Source organism: Saimiri boliviensis, chromosome 5 (genome assembly GCF_048565385.1).
Source record: "Saimiri boliviensis isolate mSaiBol1 chromosome 5, mSaiBol1.pri, whole genome shotgun sequence".
NCBI lineage: Eukaryota > Metazoa > Chordata > Mammalia > Primates > Cebidae > Saimiri > Saimiri boliviensis.
The window spans coordinates 2,564,809-2,579,252 of NC_133453.1; the positions used below are offsets into that span (position 1 = coordinate 2,564,809).

Below are 14,444 nucleotides of genomic sequence, written 5' to 3' on the forward strand. Positions count from 1 at the left end.
CCGAGTCATCAGAGTCCTGGTGATCCCTTTCCCCATCTGTCCCCTCCTCCGTGAGTGTGACACACACACACAGTCATCAGAGTCCTGGTGATCCCTTTCCCCATCTGTCCCCTCCTCCGTGAGTGTGACACCCACACAGAGTCAACAGAGTCCAGGTGATCCCTCTCCCCATCTCTCACAATCGGACCACTCCCCTCACCTCCTGGGACCCAGGAATCTGCTCAGCTCTCCCTCGGCCTCCCCTGTCTTCTGCAGCCCCTTCCCTGCCCTGGACAACACTGCACAGTGGCTGAAGTCGGAGTGGAAGGTCTTCTCTGTGGCCCTCGGACCTGTGGCCTCGTCTCCTCTGCCTGCCCCATGGAAACCCAGGAGGCTCGTCCGCCTCCCAGGCCTTGCCCTTGCTGTTGATGCCGCCTCCTGTGCACCTCGTTGGGATGGTTGACCCCACACGTCCCTCAGGTGCCGCCTCCTCTCGGGGCGCCCTCAGGTCACTTTGTCTAAAGGAACAGCCCAGGCCTATCCCGCCTGCGTGGTGGTGGTTCTAGCACATGATCCAACACAGTCTGCTGTTACTAATGTGACATCCCCTCGTCCCCAGTGGACGTTTGGTGTGCAGGGACTTAGAAGCCCGTGTCCCCAGAATTGTGACAGTTGGTTAATAGCTTGTTCAGCAAAACTTGAACGAATGAGCCAGCGATGTGATGTGACCTTGGAGCTCGAAGGAGTCCGTGTGAAGAGGCAGAACAGACTGCAGGAGCTTGCTTTTGACTGTTGGTCCCAACCCTGATCAGGGTCGCCTTTATCATTTCCCTGGCTTCTTTAAAATGGGGTTCTTTAGTATCTGCGGCGGTTACTTCCCTGGTGAGTACCGTGAGGACCACTTCTGTGAATGAGACCCGGAGCTAAGTGCCTGAGCATCATAAGCGCCCGCTGCGAGTTAGCTGCTGCTGTTCCTCATTTAGAATGTAAGCAGGATGTTAGGGTTAGTTCTAGCAAGAGACGGCAAGAACAAGAGTTTAGAAAATGAAATATATTTTCAGTGAATTGAGGCAAATACCATCCTAGAAAGTGCTGGAGGAGTAAGCCTTTCAACCCCAGGGTTCTGTTGGCTGAAGCACCCTTGGAGCAGGCTTTTGCTGGGTGAGGCCACCAGCCCAGCCGTCCCCTGGGCAGCTGCTGGCCGTGTCAGCCTGACTCGGCAGACCATCACTGAGGGTTGCGGGTGCTGCCCCCCGCGCCCCCCCACCCAGGCCTCACTCTCTCCCTATCTCTCTGGCCATTGACCACAGATTGGTCACTTCCAAAATGCTGCCTTAAAGTTGGTGTCACAGGATCCTTTTTCTTTCTTTCTTTCTTTCTTTCTTTCTTTCTTTCTTTCTTTCTTTCTTTCTTTCTTTCTTTCTTTCTTTCTTTTTCTTTCTTTCTTTCTTTTTCTTTCTTTCTTTCTTTCTTGAGACGGAGTTTCACTCTTGTTACCCAGGCTGGAGTGCAATGGTGCGATCTCGGCTCACCGCAACCTCCGCCTCCTGGGTTCAGGCAATTCTCCTGCCTCAGCCTCTGGAGTAGCTGGGATTACAGGCATGCGCCACCATGCCCGGCTAATGTTTTGTATTTTTAGTAGAGACAGGGTTTCACCATATTGACCAGGATGGTCTCGATCTCTTGACCTCGTGATCCACCCGCCTCGGCCTCCCAAAGTGCTGGGATTATAGGCTTGATCCTTTTTCTGCACAGAAAATGAGCAGTGCTAGGAAGTCTGGTCTGTGGAGAGGAGGAGAGGGTGTGGTCCCACCCTCCGTTCTCCGCCTTGCCCCGGGGATGGATCTCTGCTTTGATGCTCCTGGCCAGCAGTGCACTTAGTGTGCCTGCCCAGATTTTCTGCAGACGGCCACTTGGGGTTTATTATGAACTCGTGACTCATTTTTCCTGCGCTGCTTGTTCATGTGCACCTAGTTTCCAGCTCCTGCCACCTGACCACAGCACCTTTGGCGAGTGTGTGATGTTCCGAGGTGTGGAAAACGTTTCGGCAGAATGCTTCCGTTTACAAAATGGTTTTTGTTGCTGACTAACATTTCGTGAGCAGCTTGTGCAGATCAGATGCCCTGGTGGGGAGGGCGAGGGCCTCGTGTGTGGCACTGAAGCGAAGATGACACGGAGGGAGAAGGGCGTCTCCTGCCCCCCACGTCCTGTGCACCTCGTTCTTTATCTGTGTTTATTTCACTCCTCACGTCAGCGTCATCTCCGCTCCACGGGGAGGAGATGTTCACCCCAAACCCTATGGGACCACCTCCCACACAGGGTCTACCTTGTATCCAGGGGAGGGTAAGCCAGGTAGGAATTGCCGAATATTTGTTAGACTTCTTGGGAGTGAAGAGGTGTTTGTTTAGCAAGTAGGATGCCCAAGGGGAGACAGAAGCGGTGGGCACAGCATGAAAACGCAGGCCTTTCAGTTTGCCCAGTGTGCGGGTGGCCGGGCAGCGAGGGAACGTGGTTATCCACGAGCGGACCACACAGCCCGTCTGTCTCCAGCCATGGCCGACAACACGTCCCCTTTCATCATTAACTTAATTGAAGGGAACCTACCCAGAAAACGACTTCACATTAGCTGTGGACATGCTACGTGTGTGTTTTGCAGTGTTCCGTTTAACGTCTGTTGTGTGTGGCTCCTCCCTGGCTCTGGATCACCCAGCGGCTGCCAGGCGGCTCTGAGGAACCTGCACAGTGCACGCCAGGTGATCCTTCGTGCTCCCTGCGCTGTACAGAGCGGCTGTGCAGTGACTCACCCCCGCATGCCCTCTCTGCTGGGCAGTGGACGTCCTCCCAGGAGCAGACCATCCAGAACAGGACAGACCTCCCAATGCTGTTTTCAAAGGCAGGCGAGGACATTTTCTCCTGATTTGCTAAATCACTTATGAACACTTGAGGTGGTCTGGGCCACTTGGTAGGTAGGGGCAGCTGAGAGCTGGCTCTATGTGGTCTTACTTAGTGGGAAGGCAGCATGGCCACACCAGGCCCCGTGGAGCTGTGTAGGGAAGGCCCTGAGACTCCCTCCAGCAAGCACTGTTCTCTGGCTTTGGAGCACAGAGCAGGGACAGTGGCTTGCTGTCACGCCTCATGGCCGTCACCCGCTCAGCCAGTGCCTGGCCAGCCCCTGCCCACACATCTGACTCTGTGCTCGGTGCCAGGACCGTGGGGATAGGACAGCCCTCTTCGGCCCCTGGGTAGCCCCCTTTCCAATTCCCAACACTGCTCCTTGCACCCTGCGGCTCACGGCGCCCCTGTGCCTCTCCCTCTGCCACACCTCCAGGGTGCGTGGATTGTTTCTCAAACGAGAGGGTGAGGCGGCGTTTTTCCAATGTCACATGTTCCCTGGGAAAATCCCTGAGTAACCTGCTGTTCCCTTTCCTCCCTTGCTCACTCCTGCCCATGTTCGCCTCTCTGCCGGGCTCTGTCTGCCTCTGAATCTGTGTGTCCGGCTGGTTCAGTTTGACCTTCTATCCCATCATCCGACTAAGCTGCAGGTGTTAGCGAGCCAGGCTGGGCACGTGAGAGAGCCAGGTGTCCCCCTGCAGTCTCCTCTGTCCCTCCACAGTCTCCTGTCCCCCTGTAGTCTCCTCTTGCCCATGTCTGGGCAGCTGCTGGCACCAGGCAGACCCTATGGCAGGACCAGACGCAGGCAGCCGGGGTGGGTCCCTGGTTCTGCTGGGCTGGGGCCAGGCCGCTGCGTCGCTCACTCGTGTTCCCGGACGCTCAGGGCCTGCTTGCTGAGCTATGAACCAGATGTGTGTGGCTGCTTGAGCACATAGGGGCTGGGGACACAATGAAGACTGGCCGGATATTCAGGAAAGAACAAGCTAGGTAGATCACCTAGCAGATGCTCAGAGAAGACAAATTATTGAGTAGATGGTGGGGGCGGGCTTGTCTTTATTCTTGGCAGCTCTAGAAAAGTTGTTATGGAAACTTTCGAACACATATGAAAGGGAGGAGACCAGCGCATCGAGCGGGCGCCACCGCCACTGCCACTGCCCCCAGGAAATCCCTGGGGCTCTCCATCGTGACCGTCTCGTCTCCCCGCACCTTTATTTTCTGGAGAACTGAAAACCTGTCTCAAAGGCCACAGCACCGTCCCTTAAATACTTGAATGTGTATTTCTGCCAGATCTAACCCCGTTGTAGCACTCAGCAGAACAAATCATGGTCCCTAAACCTCACCCTATGCCCAAGTGATGTTTAATGTTTACTGGTTGTCTTAAAAACTGTCTTTTTACAGCCAGTTGTTCAAATCCAGACCAAAACATCAGGGCTGGCGGGGAGATCTAGAACCCCCCCGCCCCCACCTCACTGAGTCCTTTATCCTGGGATTTGCTGTTTTGAGGCCAGCCCAGTGCCCTTCAGCAGTTCCACAGACCCGCACTTCCTGTGAGCCCGCAGCTGTGGCCAGTTGTGGTTCTTAGTGGAGAGACAGCAGGCATACTTCTTAGGTTATCCTTGACATTTTAAAAGACTGCCTGATTACCCTGGAGGAAAAATATTGCTTAAGGAAAGAATCTTTTTCCATTTTCATTTTCTCTAATAAATACACATAAACTATGTTGGCATGCCTGAGGAGCTCACAGCACTTACTCATTAAACTTTAATTTCTATTAATGGGCAGAGGCAAGCACTGTTATGGGACTTTGGTCATTTTCAGTAACCTGCACAGTGGGGAAAGCAGAATCTAGTGGCCTGGGACGCTGAAGGCTCTCAGCAGAAACCCCCAGGGAGGCCTGGGTGGGTGGGCGCAAGTTTATGGAGCATCAGGCCTGTGTCTTGTATCCACCAGGCCCAGCTGTAGTGTCAGGGTGTGGGCTGACGGTAGGGCCGGGGCTGCTGGGGTCACCCACAAAGCAGGAGGCTGAGCCGGGAGGAGGCCAGAGCGGGTGCAGGTCCCCTGGGGCGGCGCATGGAGACCCCTCTGGGGCTCAGTCAGGGGAAGGACCTGCGGGGGTCTGAGCATTTGGCCGACCTTCTAGACCATTCTGTCTCTGAGCCATGACATTTCAGTCCACTGGGCTCCCTTTTATAATTTAATTGAGTAAGGGCATCAAAGTGCCAGTAAAATGCTGCCTCGGAGCACACAGCTTAGAGGCCCCAGGAGACGGCATAGGGGCCCCAAACCCAAAAAGAAACCCGCTTCACTCCACACTGACTCACACGTGTGTGAAGGGGAGGTTTGTGAGTGTGCACCGCACCACGCCCTCCCAGAGATGCAGGTCTTGGTGTGGCCCGTGAGCCAGGAGCAGGACTTTCTCACATACACCTGCCAGCTTGCTGTAGCCCAACCCTCACGGCCAGTCCTCCCAGCAGAAGACATTTTCCTTCCCTCTTTATTCAGGCAAAAGACAAGTCATTTTGCCCCAGCCTAGAGAACCAAGTGGTTTCTTTTGCCCTTGCTCTAAGGCTAAGCTCTTTCTTTAAACCTTGGGAATTCTGCTGTTGCCCGTGAAGTTAAGTTTGACGGTATCTGGGCTCCTCTGGTCTGACGTCAGCCCTTGCCAGGGTATTCACGTGGCTGGGTCCCTGGGAGTCCCAGTGAGGCCCTGGGTCAAACCCCCGTGGAGACTCATTCTGTAAAATACCCAAGCGGGATTGCTCACAGCTGTCAAGGTCACCGAAAACAAGAAAGGTCTGAGACACTGTCACAGCCAAGAGAGGCAGGATCCTGGATGGGTGCCGGCACGGAAAACGGATACCGGGAAAAGCGGAGATCTGAATCAAGTGTAGGCTTCTTACCTAACGATCCCTAAGCACGGCATGCTAACGTAAGATGTTCATGATGGGGGCGGAGTGGGCAGAGCTTATGGTGTCTCTGCTGTCTTTGATTTTCCTATCAACTCATGGCTGTTCTAAAACAAAAGCTTTGTTTGAAAAGCAGGAAAGGACGGGAGACTGGCTGCAGTGAGGACCGGTCGCTCCTGTTCCCCAGTAGCCCTGCGCTTCCATCCCCGTGTTGAAAAGCAGCTCGGTCAGCACAGGGCAGCGTGCGCGCGGCTCTTGGGTCAGAGCCGTTTCGCTGTTTTGTCTGTGTCCCAGTCCCCCGCCAAACGCTTCAGAATGTTAGTCCGTCCGCTTCTCCTTTTGTGCTCATAACAGAATGCTGATGTGTGCTGCCAAGGCCGACGTGTGCGCCCGAGGTGTCTGAGTCTTCAGAGTCAAGCGTGGGAAAGAGCGTTGGTATACCTCAGGTGCCCAGGTGTGCCAGGCTGTTGCTGCTTTATCACAGGAATCCAAAGTTAGTTTGACGTGGGAAAAAGAGTTTTACCATGTCATCAGATGGAAGGGGAAGTTATTTAATAACCTGAATTGATGCAGAAAAGTTTCATACAGCTAAGCAAACATATATGATTTAAAAATATGTCTTGGCAAACCGGGAGTAGACTGGAGCTTCCTTAATCTGATAGTTACCTGTCGGACACCTGCAGCAAGCAGTACACTTCCTAATAAAACATAGGGAACATTCTTTGTAAGATCAGACACAAGAGCGAGGTGCCTTTTATCACTGTTTCTCTTCAGTACTGTACTATAGGACTGAGCCAGCAGACTAAGGAAGAAGAAAAGGCGTGAGGTCTGGAAGGTGGAAACAGAACTGCCATTATTTATAAGTAACATGATTCTGTATGTGGAAAATACATGATAACTACAGAAATACGATTGGAATGAATATTCTACGATACAGAACCAATATGTAAAAATTTATTATATTTCCATATGCAAGCAAGCAGAAATTGGAATGGAAATATCAAATGCCTAGTAATAAATCTAAAGACGTTCAAGACCTCTACACTGAAAATTCTGAAACATTTCTGAGAGAAATGAAATGAGGTGATAGCCCATGTTCATGGACTGAAAGATGCAATACTGTAAATATTATCTTCTCCCCAAAAGATAGATGCAGCGCTGTCCCAGCCACCGTTTTTTCCATGCCTCCCTCCCTCCCTCCCTTCTCCCTTCTTCCTCCCTTCCTTCCCTTTCCCTCCCTCCCTCCCTCCCTCCCTCCTTCCTTCCTTCCTTTTTGGTGGACCTTGACAAGTTAATTTTAAAATTTATGTGGCTGAGTAAAGGGCCAATTTTGCCCAAGATGATCTGAAGAAAAAAGTAGGGTTTTTTTTCTGCGCCAATATTAAGAATTATTGTACATTTTTGGTGGTTAAGACAGTGTGATTACTGGCAAAACCAGAACCAAGTTGGCCAGTAGGACTGAGGTTTGGCTTATGAGGGAACTAATGTTGCTGATCCATGGTGAAAGATAAGATCTGCTAGTAACATTGAGGGGGCATTTGGCTGTTCACATAGGAAAACCTGCCCCAAACCCCTGCCTCATAGCATATACAAACGTCAGTGCCAGTAGGCAGACTTACATATAAAAGGGAGCACTGCAAAGTTTCAGGGTAAAAATATGTTAAAATATCTGTGCAGCCTCCAGGAAGAGAAGAATTTCTTGAACCCAACATAAAAGCGTAAGTTTTAAAAGATGGAGAAATAGGACCTTTGAGAGGATATCTGCAGCATTTCACTGACAAGAGGATTCATGTTCAGAATTTTTAAAGAAGTCCTCTGACTCAGTAAGAAAAAGACAACCCAGCTGGGGGAAAAAAAGGGTCAAAAACACGTGAATCCAAAATAGCAAAAAAAAAAAAAAAAGCCAATAAACATGTAAAAAGATGATCAGTGTTTGGTCATCCGGAAAAGAGCAACAGAACCTCCAGGAGACGCCCTTTGACCGTGACCCGGGCAGGCCCCGCTGGTCCCAGGCAGGACGCCGCTTCCCAGGGACGGAAGCACCAGCTCCTGCCCGCTCCCTTCCGCTTCCAGTTCAGGAGCCTGTTTGTGGGCGTCCGTGTGCCGCCTTCACTGGCCCAAGATGCCGCCCTTCTTGTGTGGCAGCGCTGTGGTGTGGACCCCGCGGCGAAGGGCGCTGGTCTTTGTGGGGTCCTGTTTGCTCAAGGTCCAGCACACCAGGCGCTGGTTTAGTTGACACCAACCTGGGTTCCGGCTGGGGCTCACTCCATGATCCTGGCAAACTGCGCAGCCCTTTAGGGCCGTTTCCCCAAGTGCGAAGTGCGGGGTCTGGGCCATCCGGGTGAAGGTGACGTTCCTTTGGCTCTGGAAGGCCAGGTTTCCGGTTAGACACACCTGCCGGTCTCACATGAGGTGGATTCTGAAAAGCAGAAGCACTGTCTGTCCTGTCCCTGCTCCTCCCACGGGCCGACTCCGAGTCTCACCCAGCGCTCAGTTCATGCTGCGTCCTGTCGGCTCGAAAGGGACTCCTCACAAGCGTGACGCGGACACCGCAGTTGGCTGCGGACGCGTTGGAACGCATCAGGGCACGTCACGTGCTGTTGAGGACGCAGAGGTACCCGCTCCCAGCTTCCGAGTGTGCGCCTGGTTAAATGCCATTTAAGGACACTCAGTATCATCATCCTGTCCAGCAGGGTTTCCAAAAATAGATTCTCAAGCGGAAGCAGGTAAGCGGAACCCGCCTGCAGCAGGCGTGTGATGAGGAAGTGGTACTTTGATTCCCATCTTAATTATTTTCCTGCTTATAAACGTTAGGTTCTTAGCACTGCTTTCTCCTCAGCCTGAGGCAGATAAATATGGAAATTCCCCCTCTCATCGCTAATTTCATTTTACCTCACTCTGGAATACGGTGTCTGAAAAGGCACGGAGTTAAGAATCTATTCTGTGCACATGAATGGATGCCGTCACGCGTTCCAGGTGGCTCGTCCCGCAGCTTGTCCGTTTCACCCTGGTGACGGGTGGTCTTTGCCCCGTTGGCTGTGCTTTGTTGAGGTCCGTTCCAAAGCTGGCTCCCAGACCTGCTGGCCGCTACGCCTTAAAAGTGCAGTCCCACTGCCACTGCTCTGCTCCCAGGACCTTGCTCCACCAGCCACCTCTGTCAAAACACCTTTAGTGTCTGACTTCTCAGTCGCGGCTACTGCCCTGCACGCCCCACTTCTGTGATGAGGGACACCGCATTGGCCGTACTCCCCAGGTGGACGACCAGGGATGGCTCAGGCCGGGATCGTGTCTTAAAGAGGCTGTGGCTGTGCTTCCAGCTGCCTGGGGCTCACGGTGCCTCACGTGTGGGGTGGGCATCTGGCACTGAGACCCACGTCTGTACCGCCTCCTCCAAGGCCCCCGTGTGCGTGGGACACGCCTGCTGTTTTCCGATAGCTCCGCACGGCTGCCCCTTTCCTTGAGAGCAGTTGCTTCCTATTAACCCATTGCCACATCGGAACGGTTTCCCTTCGAGCATTTCCATGTCATTCTGCAAAGATGCGAACATGACAGTGTTGGAGATTTGAATTTACAGGCTGTTACGGTGCCAGCCAGGCCCAGTGGCACACAGCAAGAACAAGCAGCATCCCCGTGTGGTGGAAGAAAAAACCTGTCTGGTCTTTGTCCTTGTTCCTAGCTGGGAGCTCTAAGGATCCCGGGAACTTCCTGAATGTCAAGAGAGCCTCTCGTTATTCCTAAGGAGGTGCTGTTCATGGGCTTCTGAGAGCATGCTAAGGAGGTGGAGGAACCCTAAGCCTCGGGATGGGGCCAGTCACCAGGACCCAGAGACGAGCGGGGCAGAATGTTCAGCCGCACCTGCTGACCCCAGTGGTGCTGAGACAGAGGCCCAGGCACTCGGGACCCCTCCTGGCCCCGCCTGCAGGTTGCTGTTTATTTGCGTCCTTTACAATAAATCCGTCAACATGGTAAAGCGTTTTTCCTGAGTTTTGTGAGCCCTTCTGGCCAACTGTAGAATCTGAGAGGGGCTTGTGGGAACCCCTGATTTATAGTCAGTCTTCAGAAGTCTAGGACTTGTGTGTGAAATGGGGGCTGCCTGTGGGCCTGAGCCCCTAGGCTGTGGCGTGTGTGCTAGCTCTGGGCAGTTAGTGACACAGTGGAACTGGGTCACTGGACACCCAGTTGGTACCAGTTGGCTGGTGTCAGAACCACCCCGCCCGTCAGTGGACAGGACTGGACACGTTAAGTCCACTGTTCGGTTTACGCAGGAATCCACATGCCCTTAGTGAATGGCATTCTCCTTGGTGTGCCCGCTAGTGCGAGTGTGTGATCAATGTCTTCTTGAAGGGTAGGTGGGACATGGCCCAGCCCAGTGCCCAGAGAGATAGGTGAGCCAACACCCACTGAGCTGCACTGTGACCTGAAACACAAGTGACATTTGTGGTTACGAGAACACTGCAATATGGTGACTTACAAGTCAAATTGGTTGCACTGAGCTCTGATGTGTCTTCCTGTTTCAGTGCCGTACAAGTAACCTGTAATTAGGCCTCATTTATGAACTTGGTGCCAGAGGGAGTCCCCTTTCAGGCGCGGGGATAAGCGGCTCACTTCCAGACTCAAGAAGGGGCTTTGCGTGAGCCGGACTCCGGCCCCACTGCTGCTGCTAACCACCAGGAGGCTTCTCGGTTTCCAGATTTGTGGTTCCAGGCTTTTGCTGAGATGGAAGCTACGGGTGGGCGCTGAGCTGACCACGGTGGGGGCAGTTCTTGCAGAAGCTGTTGCAGAGCCCTGAACAGGGCGGTTCCCCCCCCACCGCCACTCCGAGCACCCTGCTCCTGCCCTTCCCATTGGAAAACTACAGCTACATTCAGATCTTCAGAAGTGCCTTCTGCTGTTTCTGAAAGTATTTATAGTGGGATTTGGGTTAAATATATATACACATACAATGAGCATTTATTTATTTTTAGGAAAAAAGGCTTGCAAGGTACTTCCCGTCACTACCTGGGATGCCTTTCAGAGTTGCAGTAAAGGTTCTCTTGAGGCGTGGCGTTCAGTTACAGTCCGGGGTCCAGGTCATCGCCTCGGCTGTCCTGTTCTTTGAGAAAGCCCTGGAATGTGCGAAGACTTGGGACGATTGCTCAGGGCTGGTGCTTGCTTTTAAAGTGTAACTGTGGCCTGCCAACCTTTTCTCCCGCCCGGGAAGCAGAACTGCCCTGCCCCCAGATATGCCCAGTGTCTTACTTCTGTTTGAAAACCTTTAGAGCCGCTACTTGGGAGGAGCTGCTGCTTGGTTGGAGAGGTACCCATGATTTTTGGTTGCTGTCTTAATTTTAACTTTTATTTCCGGCCCCCACGTTTGGTCTCTGCACTGCCCAACAGCAGCCTCGCCTGTGAGCTCCCGCAGGCCCACGCTGGCCTCACACGCTCCAGCTCTAGTGTAGGATGGCGTCCGATCCCAAGAGCGTGCTCTCCAGTCTCCAGGGCCATTGCTTCCGCCCTTGGATACTGAACATCTCCAAGGACAGGCAGGGCTTGGCTCTGCTGGGAATTACCTACTTTAGATAAAAAGTGGGCTTTTTCTGGCAGTCATCTGACCTGATGTGAGTTGTTTTTGTCATGTTTTAAAACTCTCTGCAGAATTCCACGGCTGCCCCGCAAAGCTGGTGCTCTCTTCCTTCACTGAGTAAGGAAAGTGACCTCGAGTGCAGGGCTGTGATGAGATGCACATTACTTCAGGGCATTTTACACCGCTTGCCAGAAGCTAATTTTAAAAGAAAAGTGTGATTCCTGGAAATCTTGCCAGAGTTTTCTTTCCTTTCTGCTTGGGAGAATATAGAAAAATCCCAGGCAGTCTAAATCCAGCCTGCGCCAGGTTTAGGTGGTGGGTGGGCTCCAGTCTCATCTTTGCAGTGAGCTGGAACAGATAGAAGCAGCTCCCGAATACAGTCTAAAAGTGGATTTTAAAGAAAGGACTCTGTACCTCGAGAACACCTGGCGAAGCGTTCCCCTCTGGGCGTGTGTGCAGCTGGAGGTGCCCCGGCTCGCCTCCTTCCCTGTCCGCACGCCGAGCGGGTTTGGAGTCCTCCCTGGGCTGTGTTTCTGTGAGCGTCAGGCTGTCACTATCTGGGAGGAGGAAGAGCTGCTCTTCTCTTTTGATTATCTTAATGCTTGTGGTGTGCAGAAAAGCCGACTTCTGATCAGCACGAGTGGTTGCTAAACAAAAGTCAACCCAAATTGCCAAGCCATTGACTCTTAGGCCAGAAGCAGGCATTTGCTATATCTCAGTAGGAGGTATTTTGGTTATTCTACAGAGGAGCTTTGATTTTCTTTGGCAAATACAAATAACCTGTGACGAAACAGAAAGTGTCCCCTTTAACAGTCGGAAGGACACATGCATTTTTATTGTTCGGGGAGTCACTCCCTGCAGACTGCCAGCGTAAAGTATTTTGGCTGAAATGCACGCAGTTTCTCAAGCCAGTGCCTTCTCTGTTCTCCAGATGGACTTTCTGGCCGAGACCAGCCAGTGGAGCTGCTGAATCCTGCCCGCGTGAACCACATGCCCAGCACGGGTAAGTCTGCCCGCCCCTGCCCCATCCCGCTGGCCCTGCGCAGAGTCAAAGAGGTGTTCAGAGGCTCTGGCTTATTGGAGGAGTGTGGAGAAGGCGAGCGGAGAGGTGTGAGTTTTCAGGTTCACTGAATTTGGGTGCTCTTCCCTGTGGTAAAAGAGGCCATACTTTCTGGAAATGAAATGGCTCCATGCCTTGTAAGTGATAGAGAAATGCTGATTTTTTTTTTCTTCTCTCCGGTGCTAAAGGATGTGTTTTTCCCAAAGGCACCAGCTGCCTGGTTTAGGTGTAACCCCTGGCCCTGATCCCCCCACGGGCCTGTGGGAGAGAGCTCTGAGCTTGCACTGGGTCGGGCTGGGTCCCACTAGCCACAGCACCATGGGCAGACTACCCCTTGTCTGTGGCCACCAGCTTTTGTTGGTTAAATGAGTCGGTGACATCATCTGTCTTCCAAGTACCTTGCGGTTTTTTAACAAAAAAAGCATCAGTGGTGATCAGAAATATTTCATTCCATAGGTAATTTTTATTTATTTATGTATTTGTTTATTTTGAGACAGAGTCTCACTCTGTCACCCAGGCTGGAGTGCTGTGGCACGATCTCGGCTCACTGCAACCTCCATCTCCTGGGTTCAAGCAAGTCTCCTACCTCAGCCTCCCAAGTAGCTGGGATTACAGGGGTGCACCATACCTGTGTCTACTAAAAATATAAAAAAATATAATTTTTTATATTTTTAGTAGACACAAGGTTTTACTATACTGGCCAGGTTGGTCCTGAACTCCTGACCTCAAGTGATCCGCCCGCCTCGACTTCCCAAAGTGTTGAGATTACAGGCATGAGCCACCTCGCTCAGCCTCATAGGTAACATTTTAAAGTGCTCCAAGTCTGTAGGCCAAGGAAGCAGATTTTTTCCCCTTTTCTTTTTCTGTAAAACCCCTGTTTCCACGTAGAATCCTCCAGGGTTGAAACTCCTTGTGAGGGTGCCATTCTTCCCAGCCACGCCGCTTCCCCCAGAATACAATCCGAACCTCCGGAAGGCATGAGGCTGAGGGAAACGGTGTCCCGTTCCAAACGCGTCCTGCAGGGCAGCGTGGCCGGACCTTGCGGGGACTGCGCCCTGAGGCCTGGGTCTCTGGTCTTGGCTCTGCTGTGTCCTCCTTGACAGGCAGCCCTTGCTGCCACCTGCACCACCTGTGCCCTCCGGTGCCCCAGTGAGACCCACCCGTGACTCCTGAAAAGAAGTTGAAGCCAGCTGAAGCCAGGCCGGGCATTTCCGAGAAGAGGTGTCCTTCTTTGCCTTGTGATTCTCCCAGTTTGGCCAGGTTTTCTGTCATTTTCCAAACCCGGAGTTCCAGAGGTGTCTTTGCCCTGCTTCCAGAAGGCTCTCTGTGTCCATGGGATATGGTGCCCTGGCCTCTTGGGGGATGCTCAGAGGGGCTCCTTTCTGCCTGCTTTCACACCTTGATTTTATTCTGCATTATTACTGGTCAGGCAGCTTGTTTTTCACCCCGGCACGCTGGGTCTGGGGAGCAGCGGGGAGCTTTACACACCTCATGGAGATGCAGTTTTATAGTTCTGGCTCCTGTCAGCGGTTTCGGTTTTCACCTTCTCTCGCATTCACTTTGCCGGTGTTGTTTCCGTGTAAACGCTGACTTCTGAGCTGGGCATTTTTGAGACAACTCGCTTGTGCTCAGCCAGGCGTGGCACAAGGTTGACAGGGTTTTTTGGTAGCTTGGTTTCTGGGAAAAGACGGTAAATCTGCAGTTTCCAAGTGAACCGAACAAAGCGGGCTTCAAGTTCACCTTGGGAAGCGCACCCTGCCTGTGTAGACCTGGCATGGGATACCGGCTCGGGGTGAGGACAGACCGAGCCTTCAGCCTCCCGCAAAGGGGACCTGGGGCCTGCCCACGCAGCCGGTGTGCTGTGGGAGCACGGGTGAGCTGATGCGCAGCTCGGTTTTGTTTTTTTGATTTCTTAGCCAGGGATGATAATGCCTCTCTTCAGAGTTCTCATGAAGATGAAAGATATGTGTCAGCTTTTTAGAAGTTCCTCAGTAAATGTCATCTCAGCATCCCGTTGACTGGTACTGAGGAATGCCTGTGATGT

The 14,444-nt window shown here is 52.6% G+C and overlaps 1 protein-coding gene across 9 annotated transcripts in view; it reads left to right on the forward strand.

Moving 5' to 3' along the window:
• The window catches only part of HDAC4 (histone deacetylase 4), a 340,829-nt gene that overhangs the window by 147,248 nt on the left and 179,137 nt on the right, over positions 1-14,444 (forward strand). For all 9 annotated transcript variants that reach the window (XM_039469908.2, XM_039469911.2, XM_039469907.2 and 6 more), the window contains one exon: positions 12,272-12,343. In XM_039469908.2, coding sequence (XP_039325842.1) covers positions 12,272-12,343 — 72 coding nt within the window. The remainder of the gene's footprint in view (positions 1-12,271; positions 12,344-14,444) is intronic.